This window comes from Lissotriton helveticus, chromosome 9 (assembly GCF_964261635.1).
Source record: "Lissotriton helveticus chromosome 9, aLisHel1.1, whole genome shotgun sequence".
Lineage (NCBI taxonomy): Eukaryota > Metazoa > Chordata > Amphibia > Caudata > Salamandridae > Lissotriton > Lissotriton helveticus.
Window position 1 is genome coordinate 656,108,158 of NC_136070.1, and position 15,408 is coordinate 656,123,565.

The 15,408-nt window shown below is 46.9% G+C and overlaps 1 protein-coding gene across 2 annotated transcripts in view; it reads left to right on the forward strand.

Annotated features, from left to right (window-relative positions):
- Nucleotides 1-15,408, forward strand: part of YIF1A (Yip1 interacting factor homolog A, membrane trafficking protein) — a 177,913-nt gene that overhangs the window by 93,992 nt on the left and 68,513 nt on the right. For both annotated transcript variants that reach the window (XM_078660748.1, XM_078660747.1), the window contains exon 6: nt 6,562-6,619. In XM_078660748.1, the coding sequence (XP_078516874.1) occupies nt 6,562-6,619 (58 nt within the window). The remainder of the gene's footprint in view (nt 1-6,561; nt 6,620-15,408) is intronic.

Here is a 15,408-nt window from a genome sequence, read left to right on the forward strand (position 1 = left end):
GTCTTACTGTCGGAACCAAGAAAACCTAACTTTTACCGGCCAAAAGGCCTCGATTTTCTTGCGTCGGTATTGTCTGCGCACGGTCTCGAGTCTTCCGTCTCTTGGAGCCGGAATAAGCCGAGTTTTCTTCGCTCTCGGAACTTTGAGGCCTTCTCATCGCGACACGACTGCAAACCTTTTCGGACATGGAGCGGAGCCCGTTTAAGTACTGCCCGCTCTGTGGGTCCAAGTACCCACACATCGATCTACACCCAGTGTGTAACAAATGCCTTTCGCCTGACCACGACGACGGCAAGTGCAAGTTGTGTGCACAGTTCCGCTCAAAGAAGACTCTCAAGCTTCGGCGCGCGATGCGCATGGAAGCTAAACAAGCGGCCCCGGATCCGGAGAACATCTTCGGCAACCAAGACGAAGAGGAACAGGGTCATCATCTCCAAATCTCCCCACCCGAGACGGAGGTCGAGGCGGATCCGGGAGACGACGACGGAGTCGCGGGTCAAGGCCTTGAATACGTCGACGAGGTAGGAGACGACGATGAGATTTATGGGGCCGCGGCGGATAGCTCAGGGGACGAGCTCTGCCCCGAAGGTTACGAGGATACCAACCGGGACACGGGATCGCCTGTCGGCCTTACCCAAGACCCGTTGCCGCAAGCCACAGCCCCGCCTTCGGGCCCGGCCACGGACTTACTTGCTGAGCAGACTGTTTCGAAACCGAAACCGAAACCATCGGGATCGACAACACCTAAAATGGCCGACCCGAAAACGAAACCGAAACTTAAGGACTCGAGTGTCCCTAAGATGGCTGCCGTGCCGGTGAAAACGACGGTGCCCGCTACCCCATCGACTCCGTCGACCTCCGGTCCGCAGAAGTCGAAGAAGTCCGTCGATTCCGATGCTGCAAAATCGAAACCGACGCCAGCGGAGGGGTCCTCCAAGAAAGATGGTCGGCACGGGTCAGCGGCTACGACGCCGTCCAAGCCTGCCAAAGTCGGCTCCAAGGAGGCTACGCAGGCACACGGAAAGAAGTCTGCGCCCCGAACACAGGAATCGGAGGCGGTAAAGACGAGATCCGCGCCCAAAGCGCACAAGGCCCACACGGACGTCGGATCCGAGGGGAAGCTCAGACCATCCTCGTCAGCGCCTAAACAAACTGTGAGTGAGCCGTCCCTCATAGCCGAATCGCTGCAAAGAATCAGGGAGAAGGCCTTTGCCCCGTCGGCTCCGATACCATCGCCGCAGCCGCAAAAGGACACTCCAGCGAAGCCATCTGGGAAACTTCTCTTTATTTTGCCGCCGAAGGAGGCGCCGAAAGCATTTTCAACCAAATCGGCACCGAAACAGGTGATTTCTTCACCGACTGGCCCGCTTCCACATCGGGTACTCGAATCCGAGGACGATTCAGAGCATTTCATCGACGCTGACACAGGCAAACTGACCCTCTATAAGATGAAAATCACTTCGGAGCCGGTTGACTCCTATGTCATCCCACTAAAGAAGAAGAGGGTGCCCCTTGACGCCTCAGGCCTCACGGAACCAATCCAGCCTCCTCCGAGACGGAGCCCTACTCCCTCCCCAGAACACTCTGCGGGTGAGGGGTATGATGAGGACGAGCAGTACAATTTCCCAATCAATGAACCTGATGCACAACCGGATTCATATGATGACACTGGTGACCAGAACACCCAGGGTGCGGGACAGGACCCGCAGCTTTTTAATGCACGGGCATCCCCGACTGAGGATTCAGCAGGATTTCATGCACTACTCGAAAGGGCGGCAGCCAATCATGATGTGGACATGCATGCCGACCCGGTTGAGGAAGACTTCCTTTTCGACACTTTTTCAGTCTCAGAAAGGACTGTAAAGACACTGCCTATGCTTAAAGGAGTCCTCAAGCATGCTGGGGACATATTTAAAGAGCCTACAAGAGCGAGAGTGGTCAACCCTCGCATTGAAAAAAAGTACAGACCTGCACCTGCAGACCCCGCATACATTCGGGGACAATTGCCACTGGACTCTCTTGTGGTCGCCAATGCCAGGAAACGTGCCAACTCCCAGACAACGGGTGAAGCTCCTCCCCCGGATAAGGAGTCCAAAGTGCTAGAGGCAGGGGGCAAAAGAGTAGCTGCACAGGCATCAAACTTTTGGCGCATCGCCAATACCCAGGCACTCTTGGCGCGTTACGATAGGGCGCACTACGACACCCTAGAACAGATTGTACAACACCTGCCTCCACAGTTCCAAGAGGGCACCAAACTGCTTATTGAGGAAGGAAAGCTAATCTCAAACGCAGCCATCAAGTGTGCACTTGACGCTGCGGACACAGCTGCTAGAGCTATCAACACTAGCGTTATGCTGAGACGACAAGCGTGGCTACGCATCTCAGGGTTTAAACCGGATATTCAGACAACAATTCTTAATCAGCCAGTCAATCCTGATAGTCTGTTTGGTCCAGATGTTGACACCACCCTAGAGAAAATAAAGAAAGACACGGAAACTGCTAAGTCTATGGGGGCCCTACAGTCACAACAGTTTCGTGGCAGCAATTTTCGTCGCTCAGGTGCACGTGGAGTCACCAGAGGACAAATGGGTCAACAATCCCAGTTCTCAAAAGGTGGGGCACAATCCTCGTTCACAAAACAGAACAAGGGAGGTTACAGAAATAACAGCAACAGAGGTCGCGGCAGAGGAAACAACAGCTCCCGCTCCTCTGCTCCAAGCAAACAGTGACTCTCTGTCACTGCCCCCCGACCACCTAACACCTGTCGGGGGGAGACTGCAGCAGTTCCTGCCCGTCTGGAGAAACATCACCACAGACAGGTGGGTGCGACAACTAGTCCAGTATGGTTATTGCCTAGAGTTGAAGTCCACTCCACCCAACATCCCGCCAAGGCAAAGGCCTATGTCCGCAGAGCACTTGCTCTTATTGCAGCAGGAAGTAGTGGTGATGCTGCAAAAGGGAGCAATCGAGCTCGTGCCGGTGGGAGAGGAAGGCATGGGGGTATATTCCCTGTACTTCCTTATTCCGAAGAAGGACGGATCTCTCAGACCCATTCTAGATCTACGTCCCCTCAACCTGTACATACTATCAGAACATTTCCACATGCTTACACTGCAACAGATTCTTCCCTTGCTAAACCAGGGAGACTTCTTAGCGACCTTAGATCTCAAGGATGCTTATTTCCACATTCCACTACACCCGTCACACAGGAAATACCTCAGGTTCACTATTCAAGGCAGGAACTACCAGTTCAAGGTCCTACCCTTCGGAGTCACAACAGCCCCGAGGGTGTTCACCAAGTGTCTGGCGACGGTAGCGGCGCACCTCAGGAGGCAGAACATCCATGTCTACCCCTACCTAGACGACTGGCTCGTGCAAGCCAAGTCAGAGCAACAGTGCGCCGCAGACATGTCGACTACAATTCACCTTCTTCACGATCTGGGTTTCTCCCTGAACTACCCAAAATCGCATCTTCAGCCGGCGCATGTCCGGCAGTTTCTAGGTGCGACGATCAACACCCTGACGGCCATGGCTCAGCCAAACCAAGTCAGGATAGACAGCATGCAGGCTCTGATCCAAAAGTTCAGGCCACAACACTCGCTTCCAGCGAGAGTGTTCATGCAGTTGATAGGCATGATGGCCTCCTGCATCTTCATAGTCCCTCACGCACGGCTACATATGCGCCCGCTCCAGGAGTGCTTAGCGAATCAGTGGACACAGGCTCGTGGGCAATTGACAGACCTAGTGTTGGTTACCAGTCGGGCATACGACTCTCTGCATTGGTGGACTCCACACAACCTTTGCAAGGGCCGACTGTTCCAAGAGCCCGTGCCGCAGATTGTCCTGACAACGGACGCATCTCTCCAGGGATGGGGAGCTCATGTGCTCACTTACACAGTGCAGGGACTATGGACGACGCAGCAACAGAAGATGCACATCAACTATCTGGAACTGATGGCAATCTTCATGGCGCTCAAGTCCTTCATTGTACATCTGTGCAACAAAGTCGTGCTAGTCCGGACGGACAACATGACCGCGATGTACTACATTCAAAAGCAGGGAGGCACCCACTCGCCACAGCTGTCTCATCTGGCTCAGAGCATGTGGAAGTGGGCCATTCAGAGGAACATTTTCCTCATGGCAGAACACCTCCCAGGAAAGGACAATCAGATGGCGGATCTGCTCAGCAGATACAGCCATCAAATGCACGAGTGGGAGATACACCCATCTGTTCTCCAACCGTACTTCCAGCAGTGGGGTCATCCGGAGATAGACCTGTTTGCCACAAAAGAGAACGCAAAATGCCAACTCTTTGCCGCCAGGTTCCCTCACCCACAGTCGCAGGGGAATGCGATATGGATGAACTGGTCAGGCAAATTTGCGTACGCTTTTCCGCCAGCCCCTCTAATACCGCTGGTCGCAAGAAAGCTAAGGCAGCACGAGATGACTCTCATCCTAGTTGCTCCAACGTGGGCGCGCCAGCCTTGGTACACCACGTTCCTCGAACTCTCAGTGGTGCCGCATCAAAGACTGCGCCTCACGCCCAGTCTTTTGACGCAGAACCATGGAGACATTCAGCATCCAGATCCGCAACAGCTCAACCTGGCGATCTGGCTCCTGAAGTCCTAGAGTTTGGATACCTTAACCTACCTCCGGAGTGCATGAACATCATCAAGGAGGCGAGGAAACCAACTACTAGAGCATGCTATGCTGCAAAGTGGAAGCGTTTTGTCATTTACTGTACAGCCAATGACATCAACCCGCTAGATGCATCTATCCCCAACATCATCTGCTATCTGTTGCATCTTTACAAGTGCAATCTAGCGTACACTTCCATTCGGATACATCTATCCGCCATAGCGGCTTATCTCCAGAACAGGCAGCACCTCTCTGTCTTCAGAGTGCCTGCCATTAAAGCCTTCCTTGAAGGTCTGAAACGAGTCATTCCCCCAAGAACACCGCCAGCTCCGGTGTGGAACCTCAATGTCGTTCTCACCAGACTGATGGGACCGCCATTTGAGCCACTGCACTCGTGTGAACTCCAGTTCCTTACGTGGAAAGTAGCTTTCCTTGTAGCTATTAAGTCTCTGAGGCGTGTCAGTGAGCTGCAGGCGCTCACAATCCAGGAGCCATTCATTCAAATTCATCCAAATAGGGTGGTGCTACGCACTAACCCCAAATTCCTTCCGAAGGTGGTGTCACAGTTTCATCTAAACCAAACTATTGACTTACCAGCATTCTTTCAAAACCCGCAAATGGTGGCGGAAAGAATGCTCCATACCTTAGATGTACGGAGGGCGTTGATGTACTACATAGACAGAACACAACCCTTTAGAAAAACAAAACAACTCTTTGTTGCCTTCGCACCACAACACAAAGGCAACCCAATTTCCAAGGCAGGGATAGCCAGATGGATTGTTAAGTGCATCCAGATATGTTATCAAAAAGCCAAGCGCACTTTAACAATACCCCCCAGAGCGCACTCCACACGCAAACTGGGGGCATCCATGGCTTTCCTAGGGAACATTCCTTTAGAGGATATTTGCAGAGCAGCCACGTGGGTTACACCACATACCTTTACAAAACACTACTGTGTTGATGTGCATTCCAAGCAGCAAGCTGCTGTAGGACAGGCTGTTCTGAAGACACTTTTTCAGGTTTCTGCAGCTGGCACGGGCGGCAGCCGCTGATGGAGGGACTGCTATGTATTCTATGCTAAGATATGAATTTAGCAGCCCACATGCCTCGAACTGAATATGCTACTTACCAGTATGCATCTGTTCTTGGCATGTAGGGCTGCTAACATTCATATCGCCCGCCCTCCTCCCCGGTGCCTGTCGCAGCTGCAGATATACTATTGTATTTATTCATTAGCATGGACATCCTTTACACTTTTCACTCCATCTTCTGCCACAATGGCGAAAAACAATCTGGGGATGGAGCCGATGCCCATGCGCACTGTAGTCCAGGGGAGGAGCCACCTATCTCAGGATACTTCGAAGACTCTTCCAGGACAACAATGTGCGATCATCCGAGCCCAACACTAGGCGGCGATCTAATGCTAAGATATGAATGTTAGCAGCCCTACATGCCAAGAACAGATGCATACTGGTAAGTAGCATATTCAATACAGAACTGACGTTGGCGTGCATGGGTGGCACCTATGTAGTCTCCGTGACGTCATCTCGGCACATACGATGCCAGCGACTGACGCGGAGCTGCACGTCGCAACCTACGGAGGCGAAGGGGTACTGCTAAGCAAAACTTTCCAGATCCAGTCTGACGCCTGGGGATATTCTAAGGTAAGAAATCTATCACTAACTAATGTCTCTAACAGATATATTGTTACAAAAGGAGTAACTTTTGCTTATTTAATTTTCTAATGTCTTTTTTTCTCCATATCCTTTACTACCTCCTTTATCCTTCTTAGCGATCTTTGTGCTCAGTTTTTGTTCTGGATTTATAACTTTTTTTATCTTAACTTGGCGCTATGTTATTCAGATGCTTTTAATCCTGCATCAACATATGCAAATAACATTGTTTTTTATCTTTTGTTTTTAGCAATGGCCTTCATCACCTACATCTTGCTTGCTGGAATGGCTCTGGGGATACAGCAAAGGTTGGTCCTTTGTGAATTGTGATTTGGTACTTAGTCCTTTTGTCTTTATTCAGCTATACCTGCTTAACTGTAGAAACTGTGGGCTGTCTGTGTTGGGGTGGAGGTCCAATGTAATTGGGGAAGTTCTGTGGGTCAGGAATTGTTTCATAAACCTCTGCTCCTCCCATCTGCAAATAATGTGTGAGTTTGGTCGTTTCAGGATTTTGGCAGGAAATCTGTGAGTAAAAGGCAAAATATAAAACATTGGCACATGTTACGGTTGAAACTCAGTGGAGTAATTACTATTGTGAGAAATTATTTTACAAGACCATCCACTCCATGGAATTGCATAGTTGTACACTCTGTGAAAATCAAATAGGGTGCAGTAATACCACATTGGATGGTAACCTTACAGTGCAGTATTACCAGGCCTTTGTAAAGTTTGGGCCAGGATTGGGGGAATAACATGCAGGTTGCAGCAAAAACCCATTTAGATCCATATGTTCTTGATTACTTGGCCTTTCTGTTTTCGGTAATATATTCACCCTGCTTTAAGTGGGTCAATATGTGGCACTTGTAATCATGGTTTACCCAAAAATGTGAGTTTTCAACTGAAATACGAACACCTTGTGACTTCTAATGGGGCTTGTATTGAGGGATGCACAGTGCAATTGTTCTGATTAACACATTTGAAGAAGGGAAAGGCTGTATCACTAACTTAGCTTTGATTGCAAGATGTTTCCTTCTTGGATTGCCACTAGAACAATAACATGCTTCTGGCTGGTAAAAGACCATTGAGCTCAAATCATCCCATCTATTTATGCCCCATGTACCTCAATACTGTGTTCTATTTGTTGAGTAAATCTTTTGCAGTGTGAAGCTTTTCTGGATTCATATGCTGTGCATTATTATGCCATCTAGTGGTTGGGTCCAGAATTGTTCTATCTTGTTTCTATTTTTTTTCTTTCGTGTTGCTAGGCGTCAACCTATCAATCTACTACCATTTGGTGTCCCCCTGAGACGTTGTAGTGCTTCCTCCGGAAGCTCCCACCTTTGGTCGCCATCTTCGGATATTTTTTTCCACCGTTTGGTCTGGATCGATACGGAAGGAGCACCCAACTTTGGAAAGGAGAATCGATGAAAATCTGGAAAAAATGTATGAAAATGTACAGTACAGCCATTCAAGGTGCCAAACTTCTAGTCAAGGTGCCAGAGGGTGCAGAGTGTGGAAATAATAACCTCATTGATGGCCTGAGAACAAAGCCTGTGTAGGGGGCTCCTTGTGCGTGGTGATGGACAAAACACCATTCAAGTTTTGCCAGAATTGCAATCACAAGTTCGCCCAGAAGGACCAACATCCAGTTTGCAACCTCTGCTTACCAATAGATCACCGAAGAGAAGATTGCAACGCGTAGTTGGCGTTCAACCTTAAAACCCTTGGGGTAATGGAGAGGCAGAGAAGAGCCAACTATAAGATGCAGGGGCAGAGCGTAGCACCATCGCTACGGGTCCTGCGTCTCCATCGAGGAGGAGGAGGACAATGTCGCAGACTGGCCAGAAAGCGACCTCTAATGCCTACACAATCAAGGAACCAATTCCTTCCTATGCTACCAAGTGTGCTAGACCATGGAAAGGCGGCGTTTACAGAGCCTGCCACATGTAGGGCAGTCACGCCTACGCTCCTCCAAGGATCCTAATTACACCAAGGGCTTGGTGACTGCTGTCTCCATCTTCACAGCCATGGCCAGGAAGAAAGCAAATGTACCAGGTGCAACTGGGTCACCACCAGATAAGGAAAGCAAGAGAATGGGCATCATGGGCAGGAAGGTCGAAGTGCCGCGAAGCACAACCAACACGCATACCAGCACTGGGAGGAGATAGGTGACCTACTAAAGCACCTACCAAAAGAGAGCAAGCCACTTAGTAAAAGATGGGAAGAATATAGCAAATACCTGCTGAAAATCGCCCCTAGATGCCGCAAAAACATCAAACGGGCAAATGAAGATCAGTATCACAGAAAAAAGACAAGCATGGCTATGAATCTCAGGATTCAAGCCAGAGGTGCAGAACAACATACTGAATGCACCTTTCAATGGGGAACAGCTCTTAGGAAGCCTGGTGGACGACATTGTAAACCTATTAAAAAAGGACAAGAAGAAAGCAAGATCTATGAGGGCTCTATAATTCCGAGGTGCCATGCATATAGGAACCACCCCCTCAAGAAGGCCAGCAGGTAGAGGGAACCATCACTCCACAACCTCGCACCAAACATATCAACAAGCTTACCAATGGGGGAACCGCAACAGGGACAGCAACAAGGTTGGCAGTACCAGCAAGTAAGTCAGTTCTTTCGAGGACACTCCCGGGGAAGAGGCCTTCCACAATGTTGGGGGGGGCCCCTACAACCAAATGACTGCACTCTGAACAAAATACATACCCCAAGAAGATCTGGGAATGAGCCCCCAAAGGGAGCAAAATGACAAGAGACGAACGCATCCAACCAGCTCCTCCAATATTCTACACCAGTTGGAGGCAGGCTAAAAAAACTTCCTCCACAAATGCAGAGAGATCAATTCAGACAAGTGGATCCTTAACATAATACAGTACGGTTACTGCAAGGAACTAATCAAATCACCTCCAAATAGAGGCCCAAGGAGGAAAGTACATTCCAAAGGGGAAACTACTCCGCTACTCCAAGAAGTACAAGAACTTCGGGCGAAGGAAGCTATAGAGCTAGTGCCACACATGAAGTATGTGGAGTAATTTCCCTTGTTTATTTCTCGAATTCCAAAGATAGACTGAATGCTGCGGCGTCCTATCTTAGATCTAAGGTTTCTCAACAAATTTTATAAACTCAAAGGTTCAAGATGGCAACCCTAAAACAGGTGATACAGCTACAAAAATGGGACTACATGGCTACAGTAGACATAAAGGACGCCTATTTGCACAGCCCCATGAACAACCAGCACAAAAAACTCCTCATTTGTGATCAACAAGACACACTACCGGTTCAAAGTGCTAGCATTCCGATTAAGAATACGAGGGGAGTGGATAGATCTATCCTGAAAGAAAGAAAAAGCTAACTTCCATAATTATTGACGCAGCAATAGATGTCTCGAACACAGGCTTTCACCATTTGGCAGGAGAAGACAAAGCTGGTTAAAGTCTACAGTCTTCAATACTGATGTCCAATCTAAGATACTAGTTCTACCTTTTGATGGAATCTCTCTTATTTGGTAAACATGTTGATGAAGTTTTGCGAGATGTTAAAACTGGAGTTGACTCCTGACTTGTACCCCATTTTCCGTCTGGTCCTCTGAAGTTAGTGCGGGGGATATCCTTTTTTTTTCCTGCGTGGAAGAACAAAACATCAGATATGAGTCCTGCAGATTATCCAGTCAGGCCATATGCTGGAGTTCATCCAGAGACCATCCTGTTAGTCCACCCAAAAAGGTCATCATCTTCATCATCTTCATTTGTGTCAATCAGCCTGGGCCTGAAATTATTCGCAGTGTTCCGCTCAAGTGTAGCCCACTTGAGCGGACAGAGAGACACTACGGGATGGCGAGAGTATTGTGTACGGAGCCTCTTGGCCTACTTTGATGAAAATAAAACATTGCAAATAATTTCAGGCCCAGGCTGAGTGACACGCCCGGCCTATGGACAGACCGCTAGGGATTTTGTGCCTTCTGTGCTGTTTTGCTCTCTCTCCCCTCACTGGAGCCCACGCGCCCATTTTCTTCACGCCTAGGCCCACAAAGGCCTTCTCAGGGTACCATGCCCTCCCTTCTCACTACCACTGTCCTGAGGAAGACCCCGGGGTAAGGGACTCACTTTCCTACAATTCTATAGGGGTCGAAATGTCGTCATCGGACACATGAGCCAGTTACATCAACAGCGGTGAATCACTGTTCTTTGCTATTTGATCATGGCTTTTGGAATTATGAATACTGGGTGAATAACTTGTCTGATTTTGTGAGCCTTCCTGTCGTGTAAATATTATACTATATGAATCACACTTCCGTGTATTCACTTCCTTATCCTCCCCCCCCCCCCCCCCCCCCCCCCCAAATCACAATACTCCTACCTTCCCTCTCCCCTCCTGGGGCACTGTTTTTTAACACTGTTTACGAATGTATGACTCGTTAGAAGTCCAGTGTGATTAAATAACACTGTACACTAAATTAAAAAAGTATTTTTTTATTCGTTCTTTTGATAAGTATTGTTTCTTTCTATGTATAAGAAACTATCCACTGGGACCTCTATTCCAATGTACTATTTGATACCCAGGTCCCAGTGACTACCTTTGGGTTTACCCTTCTATGTAACCACAGAGTTTACAAATCTAGGTCGGCGAGAGGAACTCTGGCACAGGGGAGAGAAATCTCTCGAGATGGGGACCAAGAATATTTCATGAAGAAAAAAAATCTGTACGTTTTATGGCTAACTCGTGGCAAAATGAACAACATTTCCCTTATATTGATAGACTTCCCTGTTGTTGCATAAGAAGAGAACTACTAAGGTTAATAATTGGTATGAACCCCTGTTATGCTAACAGGGTAAAAAGAGTGATGATTAATAATAAAGGGAAATGTGTTTGTAATCTGGGAACTATGTGCTACATATTACATTTTATTGGTCTGTCAGAAGGTTTTGGATATACGGAAAATGTTTTTACGCCCAATTTTTAAAAGGTATGGTATTAATAAAAATAGGGTACAAGCAGCAGATCTAACATATGATTAATTTAGATATAGCTTGTGCTATGGGGAAGTTCATCTAAATATTTTTGTAAATCCTTAAATGTGAATAGAACAGAAATATGTCTCTTCAAAATAATGATATGGTATATGGTATACTAAATGGAAAGATGGAAGGATTAATGAATTTTAAATGTATGAATTTTATGACTGATTTTATCCAAGATATGTGTTTTTACGGTTTGTATTATCGAGTTTTTAAATGTTTAAGGACTAATTAGTTCAAATAAAACATTTTTGTTTGAACTGAAAGTGCGCCACCTTTTAGGTGGTGCATTGTGAGTGCGCCTCTTGAGGGCTTCTTTGCCTCTGTTTCAATTCTGGTAATACAGCGCGGGCGCAGAGTCACAGGAATTCTCTCACTTTCATGGGGCGCTTTATGTGCACCAGCGCTACTGATATTGCACCTGGGGGGTCTGCATCGGTGTCCCCTTCTGTAATACCAAAGAGCCCCGGGGGCGCACAAAGGGGACGCAAACACCCATTGCTCCCCCGGGCACTTTATGTAATACGGCCCCAAGTGTTTCCAAACTTGTTAACCGGCCCGTAAAAGCACCATGCAGGGAAGGAGTAAATGCTTTTACAAAGAACTGCACCAGTCTTTTCCAAAGATTGTGTCTCACTTTGAACAAAGAGAAATCAGCATTGCAGCCTCGGATAAAAATCTAATTTCTGGGAGCAATACTCTCGATGCAGTTGGGAAAAGCTTTTCCATCAGCAGAAAGGGTGAGAAAGCTGCAGACTGTGGTAAAGACTTTTTCTGCAAGACAGTTAGTCACAGTGAGTCACTAAAACTATTTTATATAGTCGCATGCGACCCTCCATCCTCCCAGATCAGAGGCTCATTGTGTTTTATTGCACACTTGTGCTCTGAAATCTGAGCTACGGTGGCCTCTGTGGGTAAAGGAGAGCTTAAGCTTCCACCTCATCGGCTGTAGTTTGGGTTCTTTCAAATGAGATGGATGTCTTGGTAAAGATACTATGTTGTTTCAGGCCTATGGCCCACTTACTTTGTACACTGTATGCTTCATATTTGTATACTGTGCACTGCTATATTAATGTACTGGAGAATCTCAGTCTGAAAATACAGAATACTTTAAGCATATAAATATATAAAAGATATCAATGTTGGAGAACTGGAGGTACAGGTAAGTGACTAATCTCATATAGACCCATATAAATTCACTTGTCGACCTGGATTTTGGGATTGCTGCAAAGGATGTGACACATGCCTAGGTTGTTTTAATACACAGGATTGAACATAACTTGACAGGGAACAATGCATGCTTTCTGAGGCAATAGTTATTGTGAAAAGCCCAGTGTATGTCAGTTGGGTGGGGCTGTAAAACTCCAGCAACTCATTGACCCTAAGAAAAAGAAACAGTGGCAATAAGACGCCAGATACAGGAACTAACAGCACCAAGATTTCCCTGCCCAGCCCCAGGTGGCACGAAGCCGCGAGGCAGGGGTTATTCTCCACAGCGCAAAAATATAGCACCACCAGTAGCCCAGCTGCATGTGTTCCGTAATCGTACACCAGCTGTAGGGATTCCAAACCCCAGAATTCACAGTGCAGCCCCAGGTGGAACAAGGGGTGAGGCAAGGCCTTTCTTCCCGGCCTTATATAGCACCACCAGTAGTCCAGCTGCATGGGACGTGCCCAGGCCCGGTGGGACAATCGTCACCAGGAGGAGGCTGGGCCACCCCCCTTGGCTTGACTCCAGCATAATTTGGGGGCCTGGGAATGTCCTGCAGATATGCACTCCTTGTTCTTCCATGTTTTAAGAGGCGCAGATGCAAAAAAGGATGAATTTTTAAATGCCTTTTGTCTTGCATGGTATAAAGTCCACCTGTATGTAAATACATTCACTTAGTCCACTCAGCTGAGCCTTTACAGCAGCAACTCTTTGATCACTCTTTTGAAAATGGGGATGAGAAAAACATCTGCTAGGCCCCAGGATAAGGAAAATGAGAAATAAAACAGCCAAACACACTGCAACTAGCTCTATGGTGGATGAAATTGATAACTAAATTGAAAAGGTGGAAAGCATTAAGTGTACCAATGGGAAGTACTCTGGACACCATTTGAAACAAAACAAAAAGTTGCTAAACTCTTTGTAAAAAAGGGGAGGAAGACTCTCTTGCAAAATTGTATATCTCTTGTACTGCAAGTACCCACCCAAAGCCTCTATGCCTCTCCAGAATCCAGCCACCCCACAAAGTTTTCCCCAGGGCATAAACATCGTTTGCATGAACAGTTACCCCTTTGCAGGAGGATGATGTTTACTCCAGTCAGGAGTCAATTATACTTGCCTTGCTTACCATGATCTGTGTGGAGACTCAAACTGAGCCTTAAAACTAGAAATTCTTGAAGTCAAACCTACAAGTTGCTATCCTGATTGTATCATTGAAAGATATTTTATGCAGTTGACATTAGCCTGTGCCCATACAGGGCTTTTCACCACACCCTGGTTTAAATGTTCTTACATTTGGTTTATTTAGTACAAGCAATGTGACGGAGGAGATGACAGATGGGAAAACGTTCTGCAAGACCCCTGAAACTGAATACCATTGAGGACAATTTTATAGCAACACAATGAAGTTTGCATACATATAGGAGAACTGATCAGTCAAGGGAATATTATGTAATGGAGAAAGCATTGGTAATGGGGGGGAAGAAAAGAGCGCTCATCCATACCCAAAATATGTTTAATATGCTAGGGGGACCCCCTGTACCCCCGGTTCCTAATGCCCCGGCTCACAGTATAACAAAATGGAATCCCGGGTGCAGGGCGGCATATTAAAAGATCTCCTCTCGCAGAGAATGTTGTCATTATGACCAAAGTGCTGAAACTATGCCCTAGAATACCTGAAAATTCCGAATCCATGAAAAATTAGGTGATTCATTGGAACAGATCAGTACCACATTCTTATTCTATCACTTATGCTTATCTGGACAATGATGGTCGATACTAGGCTACTCTTGATATTGGGACTGTATTAAAATTGCGTTAAAATATGTCAGACCGGTGGGAGGCCTGATAGCTCTAGACCTCGGACAGACCCTACACAGGGCTTGAGAATTAAGTTTAAAACGGCAGACACAATCCATATTGTGAGGGGAAAAAGAAATGATGGAGAACCCCACCCCACTTTGGATAGTTTAGAACAATTCCAGGCAACTTGGTAGAGGGCTAGTGTGACCCAAGGGGGAAGCTAACTGTGTAGGAAGTCAGCAACCCCTCTTTTAATACGCCACTCCGACCAAAACCATTATAGCATGTCCAGAAGTAGACTGTGGTCAGTACAGTATATGTGTTGTAAAGATCCGATTTTATTGTACATACTGCTATTCTGGGTCGAGGTGATAGCCCTACTGAATTTGCTGATCCAAAGGGAACAACATGTAAAGTTGGTATGGGTGATGACTTTGATCCATGCAAATGTCAAATAGGATGTCCCCATTATACACTCCACCTCTCCATAAGACCCACTTCAAGACTATAGGAGATAGGTTAGTAAATCCATAAATCCTCTCTACTGCTTAAAAAAGCTCTGCAGCCATGCTTAGTTGGAATGTATTTGGTATAAAATCAAAGTTGGCTGACAAGAATTGGTGAATTTCAATAGATTCTTTTGAAGTTTGTATGTTCCAAGGAATGTGGGCCACTTGCGAGGCATATAGATAAGGCAAAAAATGATCAAATGCTTGCTAAAACAAAACTGTGGGCCTGCCAGTGGGTAGCCCAAGCACATGGATTAAGGCGTCTTTGTCTTGGCACCGCAAAACAAATTCCCACTGAGTCCCCCTACAGGTTCGCCCCAAAAATCGAACAACCATCCTCCTAATTAATGTATACAATAGAAGTACACCCTATTCTCTGAAGTCAGTAATATTAAACTATATATGCTTCAAGCCTTCATGGTTACTTTTGGAGATAGCCAACAAAGAAAATGATTACTGGGGTATCTCAGCTTTTTAGCACCCTCAAGAAAGAATCCTTATAATTTTTACTTGCAATTAGTTGACATTTCCTCATCCTTTGAGGT